Genomic DNA, 23603 nt, shown 5'->3' on the forward strand with positions numbered 1-23603 from the left:
ATGGCAGTATCGCAAATTGCAATTGAGTAGAGGCATGCGCGGAAAATCATTACCTCCTCTACAAAAATAAAATTGCCGCCCGAGGTGCATCAGTAGGGCCACCATATTATCTAAGAGATATGTGGGACAAAAACTTCGAAGCCGTCATCATCATTGTTTTTCACGCCATATTTGTATTCAATTTCAGTGAAAACATCGGGAAAATGACACTTCCTTACGTGGTTCTTTGCTTCTATTGCCACGACTACCAGGATCATTCACTTAGGTGCTTGCATTTCGCAAAAGGTCCAAACAAAACCGCTCAAAAGTTGACCCAATTAAACGATCTCAAAAATTTTTATCCTATTTACTAGATACGCATTCCAAGATACGTCGGCCCTCATTGAAATGACGATCTAAAAATCACAGGGCTTCTTGTTCTCTCGCTAAAGAACACTGCATTATCGACATTTTACCTATTTTTCCGCCGATTTAAAATTTTCCTAACAGATAGACCTAGTGGTTCTCTAATTGTTCAAGTAATAAATTAAAAGTCACTAAAATACAAGGTACCAGATCCTGCCATGTGCATATTAAAAAAAGTATCTAGTTTTGATTAGTTTAATTTTCTTTTTCTTTGTTTACGAATTATTGCTACTCCGCCATTGGCAGCACTGGCAATAATTTTCTAGAACCGAACGTCCTCAGTTAAAAAGCGGGCAAAGTTTCTACCAAAACGGCATTTCTCTAAAGACAGAACTGCGTAATTTTTTTTACCATAACCGTCAAAACCTCCGTTGTCCGTATTTACATAAAATCGTAAAAAAAAACCAGCGGAATCCGAAAATAACAATACGGACTAATTCGAAACCGCAAATATTTGAAATTCGGAAGCGCGTTTGACTAGCGCCGTACTTCCGGCGAAACATGGCCGCCTTCGTCTTTCCTCGTGCGTTCGTCAACGCGTCGGCTCATAGCGCATTCGCCGGTAGGTGTGCAACTGCAAGTTCCGCGAGAATAGGTTTTGTCGCCATCTCGAGTTTGCGAAGTTTCTGCTCGAAAATGGGTTTGCCGAGAGTTTTTTTCGACATGAGTGCGGACAATGTGCCCCTCGGTCGCATCGTGATTGAGGTGAGTTGATATTTAACCGAGTTTTCGTGTTTTTTGCCTCGGCGTGCGGTGTGCTTGTATACACACCACGTTCCGTTAGGAACCATTTCGGGATTGGATTTTGATCGGGTTCGTGTTATCGGTTGCGTAGGATATTTGCCGGACCGTTTTCGGTGTGGTATCTTTTATAATCGATCGCCATTTGTCTCTGAGACAAACGGCACGGCCTTTGAGAATTTTGATTCGTCATTCCGCGTCTTAGGAGTATCCGGGTTGATAAATTACCGTTTGTTCTTGCGAGATAATGACGCGGACGATATTTGTGTATCGGAACCGCGTTGTGTGGAAAATTTTCGTCCTAGAAATGTTAGTTCAAAGGTCATCATCGAGATGAGCGTAAAACGAGTTTATCGAGAATCGAACATTCTGGTAAAAGGAAGGTTCTAATTGATTTTTCACGGGTTCTAATTGAATCCGTTCGAATAATTCACGGAAGTGGCCGGCCGTAAATAAAAAACGACTCGATCTCGAACGCGTGTTTAATTCGCCGAGCTTTTGAATAATTAATACGCGTTCCTTGGCGTTTTCTTTCCCTCGTCGTTAACCGAATTCTCGTTTTTTTTTTGGGTGACTCATCGTTAACGTTGGCGTTACTGAGTTGACAATAATTGTTTATCAGGTTGTTTAGGGTCTTCGTGAATTTGGTTCCCCATTGCAATTGCATGCGGTAATCACCGACATCCGTCTTTAGTCGGCACGTCGCGTCGGAACTTGAATAAGAACTTAACCTTGCTTATGATCTAAGCCTTAGTATTGAAACTGTAGGCCAAACCACAAGAGTGGATAAAAAATACGATTTGTGTGATTATATTTGCAAGTTTTTGTAGGCATATAGTGTGTAGAGATTTGGTGTTGAATATATTGCGATTTGGAAAACTATTGGAGATAGATTTAGACCTGGATTTTTTATTTTGGATTGGAAAAAACGTGTTTTTTTTTTATTTCCCAATAAAATCCCGCCAAAAGTCCATGTTCTGTGTGTTTCTTACACCATAATTTCTCATTTAAAGTGCCAAGAACATTTTAACGCTTTTCTATCTCTTAATAGTTTGTGAGATCGTAATACATTTACCAGCCCATCTGGACACAAACTGTATAGTTATTGTCAAATACCTGCCATATATAAAGTAAAATTTTGACGTCATGTGTTCCTAATATATGCGTATTTTTTTTGTAATAAATAATATTACTTATTACACTTTTTTTAATTATTTTTATAAGATATTACATGCAATTCCCACAATTAGAGAACAATTGATGATTGAAGCACTGCTCGATAACAAAAATAAAGCCAAAAAACTTATAAATGAAATTATAAAATATTAATGTAAAATATCTATCAAAAATGATTGCCGACAAAGTGGATAATATGTGAAATAGGCATTTCCTCACCACCGTTTAATGAATTTCGAGACTCAGTATCAAAAGCTAAAAAAGTATAAGTATTTGAAATATTAAGCGCAGAATAAATGTTTTGGATGATGTGGATTTGAACAATCTCTATCTAGATTTTTCGCTGCCCATCGCATGGTTTCGACCGATCAATTTTCATTTTCTTTCTGAGATCCACTTATTTACTTCTTGTACTTAAAGGCTTCAAAGCAAAAGCTCATTCTCAATTTAAATTTGCTATTGTGGGAATTTTTTATTAAATAAAATACAGTGATATTTCTCAGGGTTAACAATCTATTCAGAGAATAATATTCTTCAAAATTTGACAAGTCTCTATGCAACACAACCTGGTTTACTGTTTTTTTTCTCTGAAGATGTTCTCGAAACAATTGTCATGTGAAAGAAAATATATAATTTCGTGAAAATCTGAACTTTTTAGTTCTTATTTATTTTGATAAATGGATTTTCATCATGTAAAAGCCACCTCAGTTCAAACTATATATACCATATAATACTTACGTATTATCAAAAAAAACGTTTTACCAAAATATCGTCTTTAGTATTTTAAATTTATTTCACAAAAGATATTTGACATGCTTGACTCTTGTTTCTTTGCCTTCTTTTACTTTTGACGAAACCGCCTACCTACCTACTTATTTATAAGTTTATATTTTTTGTGCGAGCAGTAGCCTGATTTTGGTTATATTATTAAAAAATGTAATATGTATAAATATAATTTGATTTTCGAAGCAATGGCTATTGACTTCCTTACATCCAATTTTAGATAAACTGCGCGATATTTCCAAATCTGTCAAAAATAACCCCAACAATTCATGTATATTTGAAATCAATTGACGTGACAGATAATTTTTATTTGATATGTTTGATTGCAGAATCCTCCTTCAAATTTCAATATTCACAAAGTTATCCATTTGCTAATTTATAATGGGACACCTTGTACAATACTTATTCGAAATGTGTTAACCCATATTATCCCAAGCATAAAAAAAATACTTTTTTGCTCTGAAATTATTTATTTTGTTACACTTAAGAATACATTACGTGTCAAAAAAGAAAAAAAAATCGAAACATTCAAAAAAATACTGGTGCGTAAACGACCCACTGGGAAAATACATTAAATGTTTTGGGGCACATAAAATGTAACATATAATTCATACAAATATACAAAAGGAAGTTCAAATTCGACAGAAAACAACTAAAAGTAGATTGTTTTCCAAATAGAACCTGATTTGATACAAAAAAACGCATAACATTTTATGGTGCGTGAGTGCACCACTGGTAACACCCGGTTTTTTGGTGATATTTTACAAAACATGATGTATGTAAATGCACATTACACTTATTACAGACGTAAATTGTGTGGCTGTGGCAGATTCTACAATCTCCTTCGGGCTTTATTAGCATGAACAATCATGAGGTGACCTTGATTATCATAACGCACTCCATCTATGGCAGGTGCAAGATTTCTTTGAGTAATTGTTTTATCAGTTTTTAAAAGTCCATCACGTTCTCCTCCATAGCCGCCTCTAATTCCTTTTGAGTCAAGTACCTCGAAAATACCATATATTACGAACTGTAACGTTCCCTGCGCGAAGCACAAACTAATACTAAAGAACATGCTAATTGTTGCATGTTCATCTTTTGTTTCACTGTAATAAATATTTACTGGGTCAAAATGGGTTAATGCGCATTTTAGTGAGAAATGTCAATTTTCACTTTGACTTTGGCGTCGTCGGTGGCCAAAATTTAACTGTGAAAACTCGATTTTCTTCAGCTTCGATCCGATGTCGTGCCCAAGACCGCGGAGAACTTCCGCGCCCTTTGTACGGGCGAAAAGGGTTTCGGCTACAAGGGATCCACCTTCCATCGCGTCATTCCCAGCTTCATGTGTCAAGGCGGAGACTTTACCAACCATAACGGTACCGGGGGCAAGTCGATCTACGGTAGCAAGTTCGCCGACGAGAACTTCACGCTGAAGCATACAGGACCCGGGATCATGTCCATGGCGAACGCTGGACCGGACACCAACGGGTCCCAGTTCTTTATCACTACCGTCAAGACGTCCTGGCTGGACAACAGGTATTTAAAAGTGTCCAATTTTTTGTCAAACTTGAAGCAAAACGGCGACACCATGCGCGCGATAGATAACCTATTCAATTTCGGTGCCTTAAGAAACCACATTGTCCAATGAACATAGTCTAAAGTAATTTAAAAGGCTGATGACAAAAACTACAGCATTTCGAACTCGTCATTTGTATATGCATACTTCCTCACTGGCAATGTATTCGTCACTAAGGCCGGTAAAAATAAGTCTTAATAAATAAAAACAGTGTTTCCGACCAGTCGTACGTATATGCATATTTTACGAGCAATGTGTTCATCAGGTGTTGCAAATAAATAGGTGGATTTATTTTTTGTGTTAAATTCTCTTCAATGACCATAGTCTAAAGTAGTATAAATGGCTAATAAAAATAAATGTTAATGAAAAAAAAACAGTTTTCAGTCATCTGCATATGGATACTTACTGGCAATGTATTTATCACGTACATATTTTTTTTATTCCACATTGTGACAATAAAAAAACAAAATAAAATGCATTACCCAATGAATATAGTCTAAAGTAGTCTAAAAAAGTAATAAAAATAAATCTTAATGGAAAAAAAAAACAGTGTTTACTGGAAATGTATTCATCACCTATTTTTTTTTATCCAAATTATGACAATAAAAAAAAACAAAAAATGAGCATTGCCCAATGAATATAGTCTAAAGTATAGTAAAGACCCATAAAAATAATAAGTCTTAATGAAAAAAAAAACATTGCGTCCAAACAGTCTTCTACATATTCATACTTGCTTACTGGCAATGTATTACCACGTATAATCTTTTTTTTTTTATTCCGAATTATGACAATAAAAAAAACAAAAATAAAACATTACTCAATGAACATAGTCTAAAATAGTCTAAGAGGCCAGTAAAAATAAGTCTTAATAAAAAAAAAACAGTGTTTCCAAACAGTCGTCTGTATATGCATATGTCACCGGAAATCTATTCATCGGGTGTTGCAAATAAATAGGTGGATTTATTTTTTATTCCAAATTATGACAATGAAAAGAAAGAAAGATAACTCTCCAATGAACATAGTCTAACACACAATTTTCTTAAATTTAAACAAAATTGTCCATCTACTTTCTGCAAATTGAACCACTGTATCAACGTACAGGGTGGTCCATTGAATATGCTCCTATACCTGATGTCAATAAGTAAGATACTGACGGAAAAAAGTTAAACAAAAAAGTGTTTGACCCCACGTATGTATTTTTAAAAATTCTAATTATTCGCTTGACTTTGCAATGAACTTTTTTTACGAAAAAAACAGGCCTTTAGAAAAATGGGTTTTTTCTACATTGGCATGACCATCAAAACTAAATTTTATCTCTAGATGATAAAGTTGCTTTAATTCGGGAGATAGAACGGGGAGAAAAGAAAAGTGGCGTGGAACGTCGATACGGACTTACACCGTCGACTGTATCCACGATTTGGAAGTGCAAAGAAAAAAAATTCATTCTGAAGCGGCAGGCAGTTCTAGTAAAAAACTAAGAAAGCCAAAATTTGAAGATTTGGATGGAGCAATGTTGCAGTGGTTCCAACGGCAACGTCTTAAAAATGTACCACTCTCTGGACCTATCGTAAAACTATAAGCAGAAAGTTTGCTGAACAACTTGTCATTGTTGATTTAAAGGCTTCGGAAGGATGGTTGGGGAAGTTCAGAGACACGGTATAAATTATGGACAGATAATTATGGCGAAGCCCGCGATGTCGACAGAAACGTCACTAACCATTGGCTGAAGAAGACGTGGCAGCAGAAAAGTACCTTGCTGACGAAACTGGTATTTTTTACAAAACGACGCTTAAATTTCGAAGCGAAAAGTGTGTGGGTGGAAAACTTTCTAAAGAACGTATAACAGTATTAGTAGCTGCCAATACGAGTGGGAGAGAAAACAGAAAGCTAGTCGTCATTGGAAAATTAACTAACCCACAATGTTTTAAGAACATTAAGCATTTGCCGGCAAACAAGTCTGCATCGATGACATCACAAATTTTTGAAGAGGAGGTACGGAAATGGGATGTAGAATTAAAGGCGAGGAAAATATTGCTTCTCTTAGATAACTTAGATTACGTTTACAAGTGGGGAGTTGCAAGTTTTTATGGTGATAAATCAGGATTTGCCTACAACAGCAGACTTGACAGAGGAAGTCACATTACAACAAGCAAGAAAGGGTGAGGAAAAGCGCCAAGAGGAAGAAGAAGACGAAGAAGTTGATCTGGGACCACCACCAACCATTCAACAAGGCTTATATTTAGTTAAGCTGCTAGAGAATTTTTTTTTGTACATTAAGTGTAGTTCTTAACTATTTATATAAAATTAAATATTACAGAGCGCTTATGCGTATTATAACGAAAAACAAAAGCAGTCCCTTCAATTTCGCTATGTAGAGTTTCGACTGTATACGTATAACTGTTATTACAAAAATTGGTAGTTAAGTTATGGCCAATTTTCTGTAGCAAGTCGTGTATTTTATTTAAAATCTGACTAACCCTATATAATATCCTATTCAAATAGAAAACGCCCCCCCCCCCCTCCCTGTAAATATTTTTTTTGCAAAACCTCTCCTCAAATTTAGAAGAAAACGTTGCAAAGCATAAAATAGAATGATAACGACGAATGTTTTTCAATGCGCAGGCACGTCGTGTTCGGGGCAGTCGTCGAAGGGATGGACATCGTGAAAAAGATCGAAGCCCTGGGATCCCAGTCGGGTAAAACCTCGAAGAAGATTACCGTGGCGGACTGCGGTCAATTAAATTAATCTTCCTACATAAAGAAAATGATACGGTTCTCGACATTTTGACTGTCGCGCGTTTTTTTTTTAACCAAGTAACACTCATTAAATTTAATAATTATTACGTAACTAAATGATTTTCTTTCGAGTCGTGTAGGAGTCGAGACACACATTATATAAGGAGACTCGATAGGGTACACCTTTTATCGTCGTTATTTTTCCTTAATTTCGCGAGGTACATACTTTACTTGTTCAACGTAACCAACCATTCCACCTTTAGATGTCGGTGTATCGTATTCTGTGGTCGAGTAATTTTTTTTTTAAATAAATTTTTAATCGTCAAACAATTCCTTCCCGGGCGTCCAGCCTTCTAGCGTTAGCCGGAACAACAACAACAACAACAACAAAAATCTCTTCGCATTTACCGTAACAGTTTATACGTCAAAATCTGAGTGGAAGCATTAAAAATGATTTCGAAAATCGCCGGCGTTTTATTGGTCCCACCCGTGTAGCTGTCAGGTGATGTATATCATCCCAAGCATAAAAAAATACTTTTTTGCTCTGAAATTATGTATTTTGTTGTTGAGAATGCATTACATGTGTCAATAAATTTTCAATTCAAAAGCAAATGATGAGAATGTTACGTAAAAAGGGTCTCCTCGCATTATTGTCTCAAATTGCGTTTTTAGATTTCAATCAAATTTCCCAGCACTTGATTTTAGGAAACCCGAGACTAGACGGTTTGGGCGTAACGAAAAGTAGCGTAAAACATTCCATTGTATTTATTTACGACGGCCATTGCGAATTAGCTTGCCTCATAGGCGTACAAGCGTCGATGATAAATTAAAGAGGATTAATGAATTATATTGCCGATAAATCTGCATGCTGTGAGACCTCGGCAATAATAAAATTTGCATAGCACGCAAGCGTACCGCGTTGAAAAATTTACGATTATCAAGAGTTAATTATTAGTGTTGGGAATTAAAACATTTATGGTGTCCAACATGACGCTAATCAAAACATAAGGTTAATCCCACTCCTGCTCCATGGTCCCACGGTCAAAAAAGATTTTCTTAGCCATATGTCTTACCATTGAATTAGAAACTAATAATAACCCACATCATCATCTGGCCTAAAAAGCATCGGTTATCAACTCTCTTGTTTACAGAGCCGTAAAGCTATCTCAACCTGTCTTACGTGTCGCTGTGGTCCTCTTTTACATTCAAAACGTCTGAAAAATTAGATAAAAAGCATCAAATTAATAATTGGCTCAGATTTTGGGAAACGAATTAGAATAATCCTGGCACTGGGAACCAGCGGCGTTACGATACTTTTCATACATAATTTCAATAATTATGTTTGGTAAGGCGTAGTGCTAGTAAAACTTGTTTGCATATACATTGCTGACTTTATTTGAATTCATATATAGTCCGGGAGCCCCGGACCTTTTTTCAAAATGATGAGCAACAGGCTAATTCTTTGGAAATCGTTTCATTTCATCAAGACGCCCAACCTTTTCCTCTAAAATCATGTCAATTTAGCGACCATACCAAAATGATCAGCAACAATTTAGTTTTGGTTATTAATTATATATAATTTGAAATTAAACTTGGCCTACGAACAAATAGGTTTGGTATAGAGTGGCCACCCCCTCAAAATTGTATCTAATTATTTATTTATAAAAAGTGATGAGCAACATGCTAATTTTTTTACTATAGCTTGCTAATAATTTTTATTAACAAATGATCACATCGTCCTACAATTAAACTGGTGGGATTTTTCAGTCCTACACTTTAAAGTTGTTGTTCAAAACTATTTTTCGGGCTCGTTCTGTCAGGGTTCTGATAACCCCATACTTTTGACTTGGGTGATGGTTGGATAGAGCATGCAGGTATCTGTCCGTATGGGTTGGTTTTCTGTAAACTGTGTGGCCCAGCTTCTTACCTCGCTTCCTCACTAGTACGTCCAAGAATGCAAGTTGTTGGTCATTTTTAGTCTCCATAGTAAACTGGATGCTGGGATGCTGACTGTTGAGATGCTGCAGAAAGTTGTTGAGCTTGTCCATACCATGTTTCCAAATCACGAAGGTGTCATCCACGTACCGGAACCACGTTGCTGGCTTGTACTCTGAGGTCTCGATCGCTTTTTCCTGAAAGTGTTCCATAAATAAGTTGGCTATAACCGGGCTTAGTGGGCTTCCCATTGCCACTCCGTCCACCTGTTCGTAGAAGTTTCCCTTCCACACGAAATAGCTACCGGTCAGACAGACTTCAAAAAGTTTGCAAATATCGACAGGAAATATCCTGTTCACCAGGTCCAAGCAACTCTTCAGAGGTACTTTGGTAAACAGTGAGACGACGTCGAAGCGACGTCGACATCCTTGTGAGAACAGTTTACTATGGAGACTGAAAATGACCAACAACTTGCATTCTTGGACGTACTAGTGAGGAAGCGAGGTAAGAAACTGGGCCACACAGTTTACAGAAAACCAACCCATACGGACAGATACCTGCATGCTCTATCCAACCATCACCCAAGTCAAAAGTATGGGGTTATCAGAACCCTGACAGAACGAGCCCGAAGGATTTGCGAACCGGAGAACCTCCAGATGGAACTTGAACACCTAAAAACTGCGTTCGAGGCAAATGGCTACAGTAAGAGGGAGATCGAGAGATCAATGAACTCAAGATCATCAAGATCACGGGATACCGAACAACGACCCTCCACCTCCCACGCATATCTGCCGTATATTCCGAGTGTCACCGACAGGATTGGCAGAGTATTGAAAAGACACGACATCACGCCTACAAAGAAGATCCAGCAGACCATCAGGTCAGCGAAGGACAAGAGGGGCTCACTTTCAGCTGCGGGAGTCTACCGCATTCCGTGTTCATGCGGAAAGGTCTACATCGGAACTACCAAGAGATCAATGGGAACGAGACTTAAGGAGCATAAAGCAAGCTGCAGGCTAGGACATACAGAGAAGTCTGCAGTGGCTGAACACGCACTGGGCAGCGGGGAACACAGGATACACTTTGAGAGCTGTAAGTTGCTAGCATCGGTCAACGGCTATCACAACAGACTAGTCAGGGAAGCCATTGAGATACAAAAACACCCACACAATTTCAACCGAAAGGAGGAGACCCTTAGACTCAACCAAATTTAGAACCCGATCCTTAGGAACGCCCGAGCAGTACCGATCGATATCCCGAGACCAACCGAAGCGGAACAAGCCCCGCCCTCCACCAATCGGCATAAATACTACCTGCGCAGGAGAAATCGTCAGTCTACGTCCAACATCGGAGATGGAAGGACCTCTGAAGAAGCTCGCCACTCGTGCTAGCGAAACGTTAGGAAGTAATTCCAATCGACGACGGCCTTTAAACCCGAATGAAGATAATAGCTTATCAACGGGCCGCGAAAGCCTTAACCAATTTATCAACAGCTGATTTTTTAACTAAGTTTGGAGATAATCAGGTAAATAATCTAAAACATTTGTCCTACAATTAAAATGGTAGGTTTTTTCAGTCCTACTCTGGAAAATATCGAAAATTGCCACTAACTTAAACGTGGTTACATGTACATACTTGTATATTCGAATATACGAGTATATGTATACATACACATACTTATATCAAATCGGCGGTATATATTCGCATCAGACGCGCATGCGCGTAACAGCAACGTCGTATTCAGCACACGCAGCAAAAAGTTTTGCTTACTTGGCTTGTCAACACGTGTTAATTAATTTTCTTTTATAACATTCAATTGTGAAAGTGATCGTGGAGTGTTTTCTTTATAATATACTCCGTGATAAACCTAATTTTCGTGAAAAAGGAGAGACGATAAAAAAAATTATCTCCCTTGTAAAAATTATCTACATGCTCAAAAGCATCGTAACCACAAATATAATGATGCTGAATTGCCTGACCATTGGGATGGCGATGCAATAGGCTACCACTCTTGTTGTTACAAGGAGTTCAGAGTAAAAGCTAAATATTTATGAACGGTAAGTTTATGCTTTATTTTTTAAGTAAATGTAAAATGAAAATGCTGAATTTTTTTTATTTTCGTTTTGTAGTTTAAGTGAAAAAAAAAAAAGTAAAAAATGAATGATTGTTTCATGAATAACGACATATTTTTTTTATAATTTTCATGGATTATAATACTTGTATTATAATGAATGGGTGTACCGCAACAAAATAAAATTTTGATTTATTTACCCTCTTCTCTTTCACTTCACCCATATAATCACCTTACTTTTTCAAAAGTTTATCGATCAAATACTGTCATAATAATGATATGAATTAAAAACAAGTAAAAAAAAAATCCGGCGTGACAAAAAATATAAAAAAAAAACAAATGTTGATTTATTACATTATAAATTATAATGAAACAACTTAATTAAACTCATTTGTAAAAAACAGCATCATAGATAATGGCTGTAGGAATATTTTAAGAACAAAAAAAAAGTTAAACGCTCAACTAAATTTATAGGTTAGACCGTAATTCAGAGGTTAAGCAGGAATAATGTTCAAGAGTCGAACTTGCAACCTGTTTTTTGTCGGACTAGTGAAATCTACCTATTTTTATGTAGGACATTAATTGATTTAGATAGAAAATGTCATAAAGTTTCATTTAATTTTGGTGTCCTACAGTTGCTGATGAATTACGTATTATCGTGAGGCCAACAACTTTAAAGCGTAGGACTGAAAAATCCTACCAGTTTATTTGTAGGACAATGTGATCATTTGTTAATAAAAATTATTAGCAAGCTACAGTAAAAAATTTAGGATGTTGCTCATCACTTTTTATAAATAAATAATAGATACAACTTTGAGGGGGTGGCCACTCTATACCAAACCTATTTGTATTTAGCATGCAAAATAGTTATTCTTTTACCTCTTTTTGATGGCGCGTTTGTTTTACACTCAACAGTTGAGTCAACCCAACAGTTTTCCAGGGTATCATAAGTGTTGAACCAGGTTTCATCCAAGTAAATAATGGGCCTTTGTTCTATGTAAATCCTAATTTTTTCTATATATTTCAGTCGTCATTTCCGAATTCAAAAAGATTCTATTAAAACTTGTCAATTTTTTAAAATCTAAAACCCATGTGTTGAATACACTTCCATAAGATAATTCTGCCACATTTAACACCGGTTTCATCTTTTTCAAGCCTCCTAATTAAGATATCTAATATAGGCACGCTTTGTTCCTCGTATAACTGGTAAATTTTAAGCCGTATTTTATGTTGATCACTTTCATCTACTTCTTCGCTTCTTTTTTTCCTCGCTGAAATGGGATTATTCACAATTTTCCATACAGTTGATGTTGGAATTTTCGTCAATGTGGCCGTTTTTTCTAAAGATGCTTGCTTGCTGGCACCACGTTCAATGAGAGTCAAATAAACATTGTTTATAACTTCCCTAATCTCAATAGAATAGTGTTTTCTACATTTGGGCGGGAGCATCTCCTGAGATTCAACACACGCTGTATTACATACGAAATGAGAATGATTACTAATAAACTTAAACTAAGTAGTATACCAAACCAAAGAATATTAAACACAGGTAAGTGTAAAATTGTTTTCCATTACGGACCACAATTTTAACTGAATTTAAATTCTTATACTTTAGGTAATCTTGTTGCTTTGAATGCTAATGGCCACCCTTGGATTATCCCATTCAAAAGCAATTGGTCACTTTCTTATATCTATGACTAGACCATAACATATAATTTATACATAAATATACAAAAGAAAGTTCAAATTCAACAGAAAACAACTAATAGTAGATTGTTTGCCAAATAGAACCAGATTTGATACAAAAAAAACCCATAAGATTTTATGGTGCGGTTTCATTTTTAGTGATATTTTTCGAAGCACATTACGCTTATTACAAACGTAAATTGTATGGCTGTGGCAGATTCTACATCCCCTTCGGGCTTTATTAGCATGAACAATCATGAGGTGACCTTGATTATTAATTGATTAAGATTTCTTTAAGTAATTCTTTTATCAGTTTTTAAAAGTCGCAAAGCAATGTAGGATTTCAAATCTACCTGGGAAATCTTTTATTCGTTGACAATATTATACAATTTCCAACTAAACTATCCAGTGAGTTACAAAATAAAGGCCACCACCATTTTTTTTCCAAATGCTTGGCACCTGTATTTCCGTTGTCATGCAAGTCTATCCCATCCATATATCTATTGGACAATTACGTAAGGTTGCGTTTTACATTTTTTTTCTACTCCCGTCTGTGAAATACCTAATTATCCATCGATCTAGCGTGCGGGAACCGTTACTTTACCACGTCAGTTTCGTTTCCCATTATTCCGAGCCGCTTCGGACATTTTCGGGATTTTACCCCACAGATTCGGGAGCACTCGTATGTTTTCCGAGATATTTCTCATGCTTTGAATTTAGTCAATTCATGTCAGTCATGTCAGTGCATATATTCGCGTTGTTTTGCGAAAATATACCCAAAAACTCACGGTCGTAGAAAAATAATAGTATGCAACACGTTCGGCAACTTTTTAACTCACTCGTTTATTAAAAACTCGTGAGTCAAATGCCGTTTACCGCACTTGTTGCCTAATATACTATGGACAGGATCTACACTAGAAACATTGTTGCCACAGTTACAACTGAGACATTTTTGATTCAGATTCATATGCTGAAAGATAGGATTTACAATTTTCCATTGGACATTTATTTGTTCTATTTTCCCGGATAGTACCAGTGGCAAAATAACCATTAGTTTTTAAATGTACAAATAGTTTGAATGATAAAAAAAAATTGTCAAAAAAAATTTGGTGGCTTATCTACAACAAAAAGTAGACTCGTGACGTCACCGCGAAGCACCACCATATGGAAGTGAATAAAATAGGTACCCATCAGATGAACAAAGGCACCAAAGCTTGAAGCCAAAACGAACTGGCTTAAACATTTGCAATGGCGGCCATTTGTTCATCTATGGATAAGTTGAACGAAAATATGTCAAACTGAAGATTTTTTTTATTTATTGCATCAAAGAAGGGCCTAACTGGAAATTTATCATTTTTATCCAACAGATTATTGTCAGATAGGTGCAAGTTTTGCTTTATTAATTGGAATCTATTGCGGCTCATACATTTTTTTATAAGATCAATTCCTTTGTCTTCATCAGTAGATTTATTATTTAAATTTAAAAATAATTTAATTTAAATAATTTAAATTAAAATTTAAATTATTTAAATGTTAACATGAAATTCTTTTTTCACTTAACGGTGGTTTAATTTATCAGGATGGATTATGTACTATTTATATAAAATATTGAAAACTTACACTGAAAAAAGGAAGAAATTATTACGGCACTTATTAACCAAGAATTAAGGCAAGGAAGTTATAACAAGAAAGTAATTCGTCGTGTAAACCCAGAACCAAACAAGGATAGAAATATGTGTACTTACATTCTTCCAATTCGAATCACTTTTTAGGTAAATATATTAATAGAAAATTTAAAACTAACAAATTTACTGAATAATACTACATTATTTTTAATATAAAACAAATAACATGCATAAAAAATAAATTAAATCATCTTCAAGACCTTCCAATTACGTTTATGCAAATTTTTGTGTAAACTCGTTAGAAATTCTATTAAAATCCTTTTTTATGGCCAAGTTTACTAAGGAACGCTGCATTATTAAAAAAATCTAATCTTTAAAGTAAAAAATCTTAGTATTGACAACATTAACGTCATTTTTTATTTGCCACATTGCCAAACTGACTCTAGCTTGCGAAGGTTCATAAGTTTACTAGTGGCGTCTACGGCGGAACGGTGTAAGCTATTATCCGCTAGAAATATATTTTGACATATTGTGATCCACCCAATTACAGGCATGAAGCAATGACTGACTTGGTTCACGTTTTGAACACGCTAGTGAGCAAAGACGGCGTGATTCTTATTCCCGGTTTAATGAACGAAGTGGCTCCTTTAACTGAAGAGGAGAAAAAGATTTACGGCAAAATTCATTTTAATGTGAACGAATACAGGTGCGATGTCGGATGCGAAACGCTGCTGCACAGTGGGAAAAAGGAAGAGATTTTGATGCACAGGTGGCGCTCAACCTAAAAACTAACCTAAAAAATCGTAGTATTGACAACATAAACGTCATCTTTTTTATTGGCCACATTGCCAAACTGACTCTGTTTTGCGGAGGGTCATTGATTCGAAATATTATAATGAACGTCGAAGAATAACGTTATTGGAGTGGAACGAAGATATTATGAACCTTGCACTTAATAACCAACAGTTGAGACGAGAAAAATATAATAACGATTTGAAATTTTCTAGTTTTCAGCATTGAGTAGTTATTTTTTCTCAACTCTTTAATTCGGATCATGGTTGGAGTAAACATATTAATAGCGAATTTAAAACTAATGAAGTTTACTATTGCTTTTGTGCATGTTTTTGCTTAAATTTTTTAGCCACTCGATAGTTGTTCATGATTTTTCATAGATTCGATTAAAATTCTTCAACCGAGAACTTTCACTTTTTATTTCGTGGACGCTCCCTGTCGGTGGTCCGTGGCGTTGCTTACGTTGCCCGCTTCTCATTGGCCAGTTTGAAACTGACGACCTCCGCACTGTCGAGGGTGGCTTGGAAACTTCGAAGTTTGACATTTCACGTCTAGTTTAGTTGTTGTTGAGAGGCGGTTGATATTTGGTAAGTTTTAATTCGCATTTTCGGCATCGAAGTAGTGGGTCGCGAAAGAAAAATGCTCGGCAATTTTTGCGAAACATGTATTAACGTTTACAATAGAGTCAACATTTAAAATTTCTCACAAATAGTATATATTATATACATACGGTTTTCTATTTATCATAAACACCGAGATAGGACTATTTATTATTATTTAAGGACCCTGCGCGGAAAGTTACAACCTCGCGATACAGACATTCTAACACGTATAATCTCTAAAAATACACATTATCTTTGTCTTAGGTATTAAATAGGTGCTAAACGTTCCTTAAATATTATTGAAAATATACATATGTTTTAGAATTCCAGCTTAATGTAAAACATCTTCACCTCGATCGATAAATTGCCGCGTGTGCCGGGCGGGTTCTAAAATAAAATTTTTGTTGCAGTTGAGACGCGTAATCTAATGAGTGTTGACGTCGGCTTTTAGCAAATTATCGGCCCGAGAGTATAGAAAGTACGAAAAATATGGTTTGCGGTGACTTTTTGTTGGCCCGGAAAACAAGAAAAAAGTTCCGGTTTTCGTAAAAATATACAAAAGAACAGAGAAAACGGTTTGGATGGGACGATTAGAAAGGTCAAGGCCGTGATGTTTGAGATAAGTTGTTGATGACCGGAAAAACAAGGCAGATGGTCATTGTCATGTCATTATATACTTAGTCAAAAATCCTTCATATTTTACTGTCACTTTTTTTTTATTTCCTTTAACAAAGTTTACCTTTACACCGAATAAGGCCTTTTCTCCCTTACAAACTCCGATCATTTTGAAAGGACACTAGTTGGTAACTAAGTACTAAATATTTTGTTTTAAAAATGAATTAGATTTCTTTAGAAATGCTTGGAGATTGAAGAATAATTTTTATTTAAACAGAAATCAGTGGCGTACCAGCAAAATCTGGCAAAATAGACAAGTGAAATTCAATACGGCCGCCGCTGGTGAATAAAAAAAAAATCGCTTAAACAAGTGAGTTATACTTCTTTATTTTTGACGCCACTGTTAAGTCAGTGGTTTTGAAGTAAAAGCAAAATGAGCGCTAAAAATTGCGACATTCCGATTGAGCTTCGAAAAATCGTAGTAGAAAATCCTTTGGAGATATTGGTAAATTAATTAAAAAATGACATTTAGAATGTAATAAATAGTAAATAATAGTAATAAATATTAATATGTAAGTATGTAATAAATAGTAATATATTATGTAATAAATCAATACAAATCCACCGGACCTTATAAAGTGCGGCAATGCTCTGGTCACTCCAAAACATTTTGAAAAAAAAATCGAAAAAAAAGTTTGGAATTTGTCCGAGAACACATTAACAAAACCAGGGAGTTTCGGGAAAACGTTATCTTTAGTGAGGAAATAAAAAATAATCTTTTTGGGTTAGACGGTCGATATAAGAGAAAAAAAAAATACAGCTCTGAAAATCAAAAATGTCTGTCCTATGGTGAAACATGGTTTAGGTAAGGTCAGCAAATGGGACAGGCAATTTAGCCTTTGTTGACGGAATCATGGCTATCTGAACATCCTAAAGAATAATTTAAACCAAAATGTTGAAAAACTTAACCTTGAGACCGTTATTTATTCTGACAGGATAACGATCCTAAACACACTGCTACGCTTTACGTCACGGGATGATTCATAATGTCTGCCCACAACTTCATACACCACCACAATCTCCGGATGTTAACCCCATAGAGCACCTGTGGTAGGAATTAAAGCGACGAGTGAAAAAACATCAAGTTACGAGTAAAGAAGTGGTGAAACATATCGCCAGGAGTTGCAAGAAAGATTGTTTTAAGTCTTCCAAAATATTACTAAAGCAATATTAGAGTTAAAAATCGACCCAAAAATCGTCCCTCTAAATTATTGACATCGAATTAGATAACACCCAATATACGAATTGTATCTAGAAAATTTCTAAAAATTCAAGAAGCTGTTAATGGTTCTCGGAAATACGAACACGAACGAGTGAGTGCGAACTAGTTTAAAAAAAAAATAAAAAACTGTGATGGAAAAAAATGATAAATTGAGAATGACTCGAAATTAAAAGTTTTGCGCTGTTTAAAAGAAGGAACGGCGAAAACGAAAACAAAAACCGTCTTTTCCGTCGAATCGATCTTCCGAAGAATCCCTTGGGAATTTCGAACATTCGCCGGGATTTATGAAACGAAATTTTTCGCTAGAATTAAGCCTCCAACTTTCGGCATTCTCCCGCGTGTCGACCCACTTCCGGAACGTGATCCGGGGCGACGACACTGGACGGCCAGTGGCGCGCGACAGAAACTGGCGTCGTCATATTCGAAAAATTAATTAGCCAAGGCCTCCGGCCTAATCGATACCGCCATTCCCCTCCTCCGACCGTGTGTGATATCTATATATGCGGAAATACCCACCGCCCTATTCCCTAATAATATTTAGCCGTGGGAGGGCTAGGGAATTTCGTCGAGGCATAAATCAATTTGCTTTCCACTTACCCGAGAAATTTTCTCCTAAAATGGCAATTTGAGGAAATTCCGAGAGAAATCAACTCAACAAATAACAATAAAAATTTTCGTCAAAATGAGATCTCACTCCGCCGCTGGATGGTAGCAGGTAAGAAAAGTTTTACGAAAATACTGAAAAATGATGAAAGCCAAGACATTTTGTCAAAAAAGCGTGCCCATGTTAAAAAATTTGCAGGAGTAGTAATAGTTACGTAAATTTTCGGTTTTAATTAACAAACAATATCGAATTATCAAAAATGTCAAGAAATTCGCAACATTCGAATACAAAAATGTCAAAATATTGCAAAATAAATGTTATAACATTTTCAGAAGTTGTAAAACGTAGGTATATTTTTAGTTTTGGTCGACAAAGTATATCGAACAATGATAAATACCAAGAAATTTGCAATACTCTAATACAAAAGTGTCATAAAATATATAAATTTTAAATTTTTATAAAAAATATCCAATTATTATAAATGCCAAGAAACTTCCAATATTTGAATTCAAAAATGTCAAAAAATTTATAAATGTTTAAAACTTTCCAAAAATCGTAATAAATACGTTAATTTTTTGTTTTGGTTAGTGTAGAATATCGAAATATTATAAATGCCAAGAAATTTACAACATTCTAATACAAAAATATCAAAAAACGTATGAATGTTAAAAAAATTTAGGAGTCGTAATACATACGGAAATTGTTAGTTTTTATTAGTGAAGAATATCAAAAAAATTATAAATATCAAAGAATTGCAATATTCTAATACAAAAATGTCAAAAAAATGTACAAATGTTTTCAGTTTTTGTTAATGAAAAATATCTAAAAGTTATGGATGTCAAGGAATTTGCAATATTCTAATAGAAAAATGTCAAAAAAATGTATAAATGTTAAAAAGCTTTCAAGAATCGTAATAGATACATCCATTTTCAATTTTGCTTAGTGAAAAATATTGAAAAATTATAAATGCCAAGATATTTCCCAGAAGCTAATATAAAAATGTCAAAAAAATGTATAAATGGTTGGTTTTTTTTAGTCAATATATAATCTTAAAAAGTTCTCAAGAATCGTACCAGATACCTAAATTTCTAGTTTCGGTTAGTGAAGAATATCGAAAAATTATAAATGTCAAGAAAAATTCGAAAATGATAATCCTCAAATTTTGAGTTCATACCCAAAAATGTCAAAAAATATATAAAAATCAACACAAATTTTTACTTTTGATTAACGAAGAATATCGAAAAATTATAAATGTCTAGAAATTTACGAACTTGACAATACACAAATATTGAGTTAACAACCAAGAGAGTCAGAAAAATGTACAATTGCGAAGACTTTTCCCAGAACGGTAACACCGACATTTCGACTCAACACCCAATGCTGTGATGTTATGCAAAAGGCTATAAATGCCAAGGAATTTATTTGATTAGCAATACATAAGCGCATATTTTGTTTGGGTTAGTCAGGAATGTTCCAAAATATATAAATGATTAAAAAAGTCTATACATTTCAAGAAATTTTCTTGAACGTTGTTAGATGAGCAAATTTTTAGTTTTAGTGAGTTAAAAACGTCAAAACAATAATATCTTAAGAATCTTTCCAAAATGGCAATATTTAGTAGCCAGTTTTCAAAAAATTATAAATGTCAAAAAATTAGTTAGTTAGAGTCAAAGCCATCACAAATGTGGAGAAATTTTCAAAAACCGTAGTCATCAAAAAAAGTTCCAAGAATGGTAAAATGCAAATTTTGAATGACGTGTGTACTAATGTCAAGAAATTTCAAAAAAATAGCTAAATTAACAAACCTGGCGGTTAAATTATAGTTTCTTAACAGTATTTTTTGTTTTTATTTTATTTGTTGTTTTTTATTTTGGATGTCAATATATTGTCAGAAATCTAAAAAAAAAACACCCTTAATTAGCTAACACAAACAAATTTTAACGGCACTGAAAAAATCTTCGTAAATGTAAAAAAATAGTTCCAAAGAAACAACATTGCCATTTCTTTTTAATATGCGAAAATATTCCTCTAAGAAAGGACCTCTCCAAGTGAAAACTCGCGAGAATTCGAAATGGCAAATTACAAGTTAAACAATACGAGCAACAAAAGTTCTCGCAAAGGTAAACAAAAAGTGGGGCCCGCGGAACTTCGTTATCCTCCCTTAAACTAGAGACAAAGGAGAGATTACGAGCTAACGTCAACGAATGCGATTAGAAATTAAATTAACGAAAGTTTCGACGGAGAGCCCGTCCGGCGAGGCCTAAAGCTAAGACACCGGATTGTCTAGATTACAATAACATCGATTTTATGGTCCGAACTCTACGAATTAAAAATACGAAGCTTCGACGTGCGAAGAAGATCACAAATGTTACTAACTACGACGTCCCGGGAACCTACGTTCTTTGATCGACCCCTCTTTTAAGTTTTTCCATATTTGACATTCGAGAAACGTTCAAAAGAGTAAGGGCAATATAAAAAACGTTTTTTTCCGGGATAGTTTATATCATGTTACATCCTAAACATCACATATAGGTACCGTTCCAGGGAATTACCTCTCGAATGTCAGGTAGACATTTTGTGTTTCGCATATTTCAATGAATTCTTTTTTCGTCCCTCTTTTTTATTGTTTTTGTCAACTTTGTCAACAATCGAAGCAAAAGAGACAAAAATTAAAGTAATATCTGTGTTTAAAGAATTTAATAAAATGATCGGGTAGGATATGTTTATACGTTCTTGTTTCCGAAAAAGTAGCGGAAATTCAATTAAAATTCCTTTACCACATTTTTTTCTTTAAAAGAAAAGTAAAATGAGAAGTCATTTGTATTAAAAATGGCCAATTTTGTAAACCACAATATGATTTAATTAAATTGAATAAAAAAACTTAAGGAATATCATCTTCATAATGTAATGTTCATTCACTTATCTTTTTAAATATTAATTTTTTTTACGTCTATACATTTTTAAAAATGATTAAACTGAAGAAGGGAAAAAGTCATACAACATTTGTGTGAAAAATTTTCGCCTAACCATGTAGTCCATAAATCTAAGATGACACCAAAAACTCATCATATCGTATCCTCTGAAGTCGTCTTTTAGCTAGCAACCTGTCCATAACTCGTGCATACACGACAGTCATTTAGTTTCCAGCAATGTTCGGACAAATTTCTTTAATAAAAATTAAACAAGATATAAAAAAATTATGAACCGCAATATGACTTTGCATGTATGTATTTGCAATTTAGTATCCAACTGACGTTTTTCAAATCGATTAAACAGAAGATAATAGAGAAAAAATCATACAACTTTGTAATAACTGTACTGTACAACTGTACAATAATCTAGTTGTCAGCAAAGTTCGGATAAATGTATGGTACAACTGGTCATTTCGGAAGATCTCAAAATTTTTGCAATTTTTTGCTAATGTATTAGTTTTGAATTAAGAATGGTCTATTTAATGAGCCACAATATGATTTTTCAAAATAATCGCTACTTTGTTGTTCTAGGTAGCTCTTTCGTTATAGGATGACACCTTGAAAAATATAAAAAAAGCTTAAGCGCAATAAATATTAAATTGGTATGCATGCACTTGCATTTTCGTAGAGGACTGAAATTTTTAAAAAATTAATTAAACGGAAGGCGATAGAGAAAAAAATCACACAACTTTTGTGTAAAAAGTTTTGGCCCATCCTTTTTACTAAACTCCGTTGGCGAAAGTGGGAATATAAACGAAAACCGTACGGTCCGTAATAATCTACGTACATATTCGGTGCACGTGTCAACAATTTAGAGACTCGATTAGACAAAACGGGAGTTTCGCAAACACAAACGAACTAATTCTATTCTGCGAATCAAACCTGCATTCCTACCGCCGACTGGAACTTTATTTAATTCGGACGGTGCCGCAAACTTTCATCGAAACACGAAACACAATACTCTGACAAACGTTTGGATTTGTCAGAAAGTTGGGTCGGACAAATTCGCGGGAACGGTCGGGTTTATTTACAGTGTCAAAGGCGAATAATAAAAGTATTTATTTGGATCGAATCTACGGGGTCGAGCGGAAAATATGGGTCAAGCCCTTGAGTGTGTGGAAATAATCGGACTTCGGCAAAATTTTTGAACTTCTAAATGTTGTTTCTAACATTAACCCCAATATTTAAGTTTGGAAAAAAATATTGTTATTTTAAAAACAAAACAACAATTCAATATAAGCATCTGGTACTTGTTAAAACAAAATTTAATTCAACACGAATCATTTTGTAAATCCAAGACCAATATTTGCAACAAAGATAAGAAGGAAATTGATGAAATTCGAATAAATCCAAGTAGTCTTTGCAGGGAAGAAGAAAATTCTATCCGAAGTCACAGGTTCATACAATCTTAAAAAATACCAAAAAAAAGCCATATGTTTTGTTTATATTTTTTAATTTTTTTTTAAATCAACAGTAACTAGTTTTATTATATTAGGGGTGAAACATATAACAAATATTTTTTTTTTCAAAAAGAACTTAACAAAATACAGTATTACAAATTTTTGTGATGCAATAGCATTATCCTCAGAAAATATAAGAAAATGTAATTGAAGACAGAAAATATCCAACTATACCAGTGTATTCTGCTTAAAAAATGACTTTACTATTCTAAGTGAAATAATTAAAATAACATATAAAAATAAAAAAAAATACTGTTCCGTGTTTTCTTCTGTGTCCAATATTTGTTCTTCTATTTCGAAAATTGGGTTTCTTTTTTATTCTTTTCTCAATGAAATTCTAGACGTTAGATTTAATTATTTGAATCAATTGATAATTTATATTTCCTTACATATATTTATTTCCTTTTTTTTCTTTAATATTTTTATTTTACATAAGTGCCTATAGTTTCACACATGAGGTTGAGCCATCTTTCCGTCACGCCCTGCATACTAAAAACATATCTTTAGGAGACGGCGCGTTTGAACAATTCGATGGTTCATTT

General features: G+C 34.6%; 1 protein-coding gene across 1 annotated transcript; it reads left to right on the top strand.

Annotated features, from left to right (window-relative positions):
- The first annotated feature begins 903 nt into the window (after positions 1-903).
- Positions 904-7882, top strand: LOC132700632 (peptidyl-prolyl cis-trans isomerase). Its single transcript, XM_060668076.1, has 3 exons — positions 904-1110; positions 4337-4641; positions 7304-7882. Exons 1-3 carry the CDS (start codon positions 907-909, stop codon positions 7425-7427), a joined length of 633 nt encoding a protein of 210 aa, XP_060524059.1. The 5' UTR covers positions 904-906; the 3' UTR covers positions 7428-7882.
- Positions 7883-23603: the final 15721 nt, after the last annotated feature.

The sequence above is a fragment of the Cylas formicarius genome, unplaced genomic scaffold, assembly GCF_029955315.1.
Source record: "Cylas formicarius isolate icCylForm1 unplaced genomic scaffold, icCylForm1.1 PGA_scaffold_4__25_contigs__length_36172078, whole genome shotgun sequence".
Taxonomy (NCBI): domain Eukaryota; kingdom Metazoa; phylum Arthropoda; class Insecta; order Coleoptera; family Brentidae; genus Cylas; species Cylas formicarius.

What these genes read in the sequence shown, in the direction of transcription:
- LOC132700632 (XM_060668076.1), top strand. Translation starts at nt 907, where the DNA reads ATGGCCGCCTTCGTCTTTCCTCGTGCGTTCGTCAACGCGTCGGCTCAT. An exon ending in TCGGTCGCATCGTGATTGAG is followed by an intron (nt 1,111 to 4,336) that starts GTGAGTTGATAT and finishes GATTTTCTTCAG; the next exon opens with CTTCGATCCGATGTCGTGCC. An exon ending in ACGTCCTGGCTGGACAACAG is followed by an intron (nt 4,642 to 7,303) that starts GTATTTAAAAGT and finishes TTCAATGCGCAG; the next exon opens with GCACGTCGTGTTCGGGGCAG.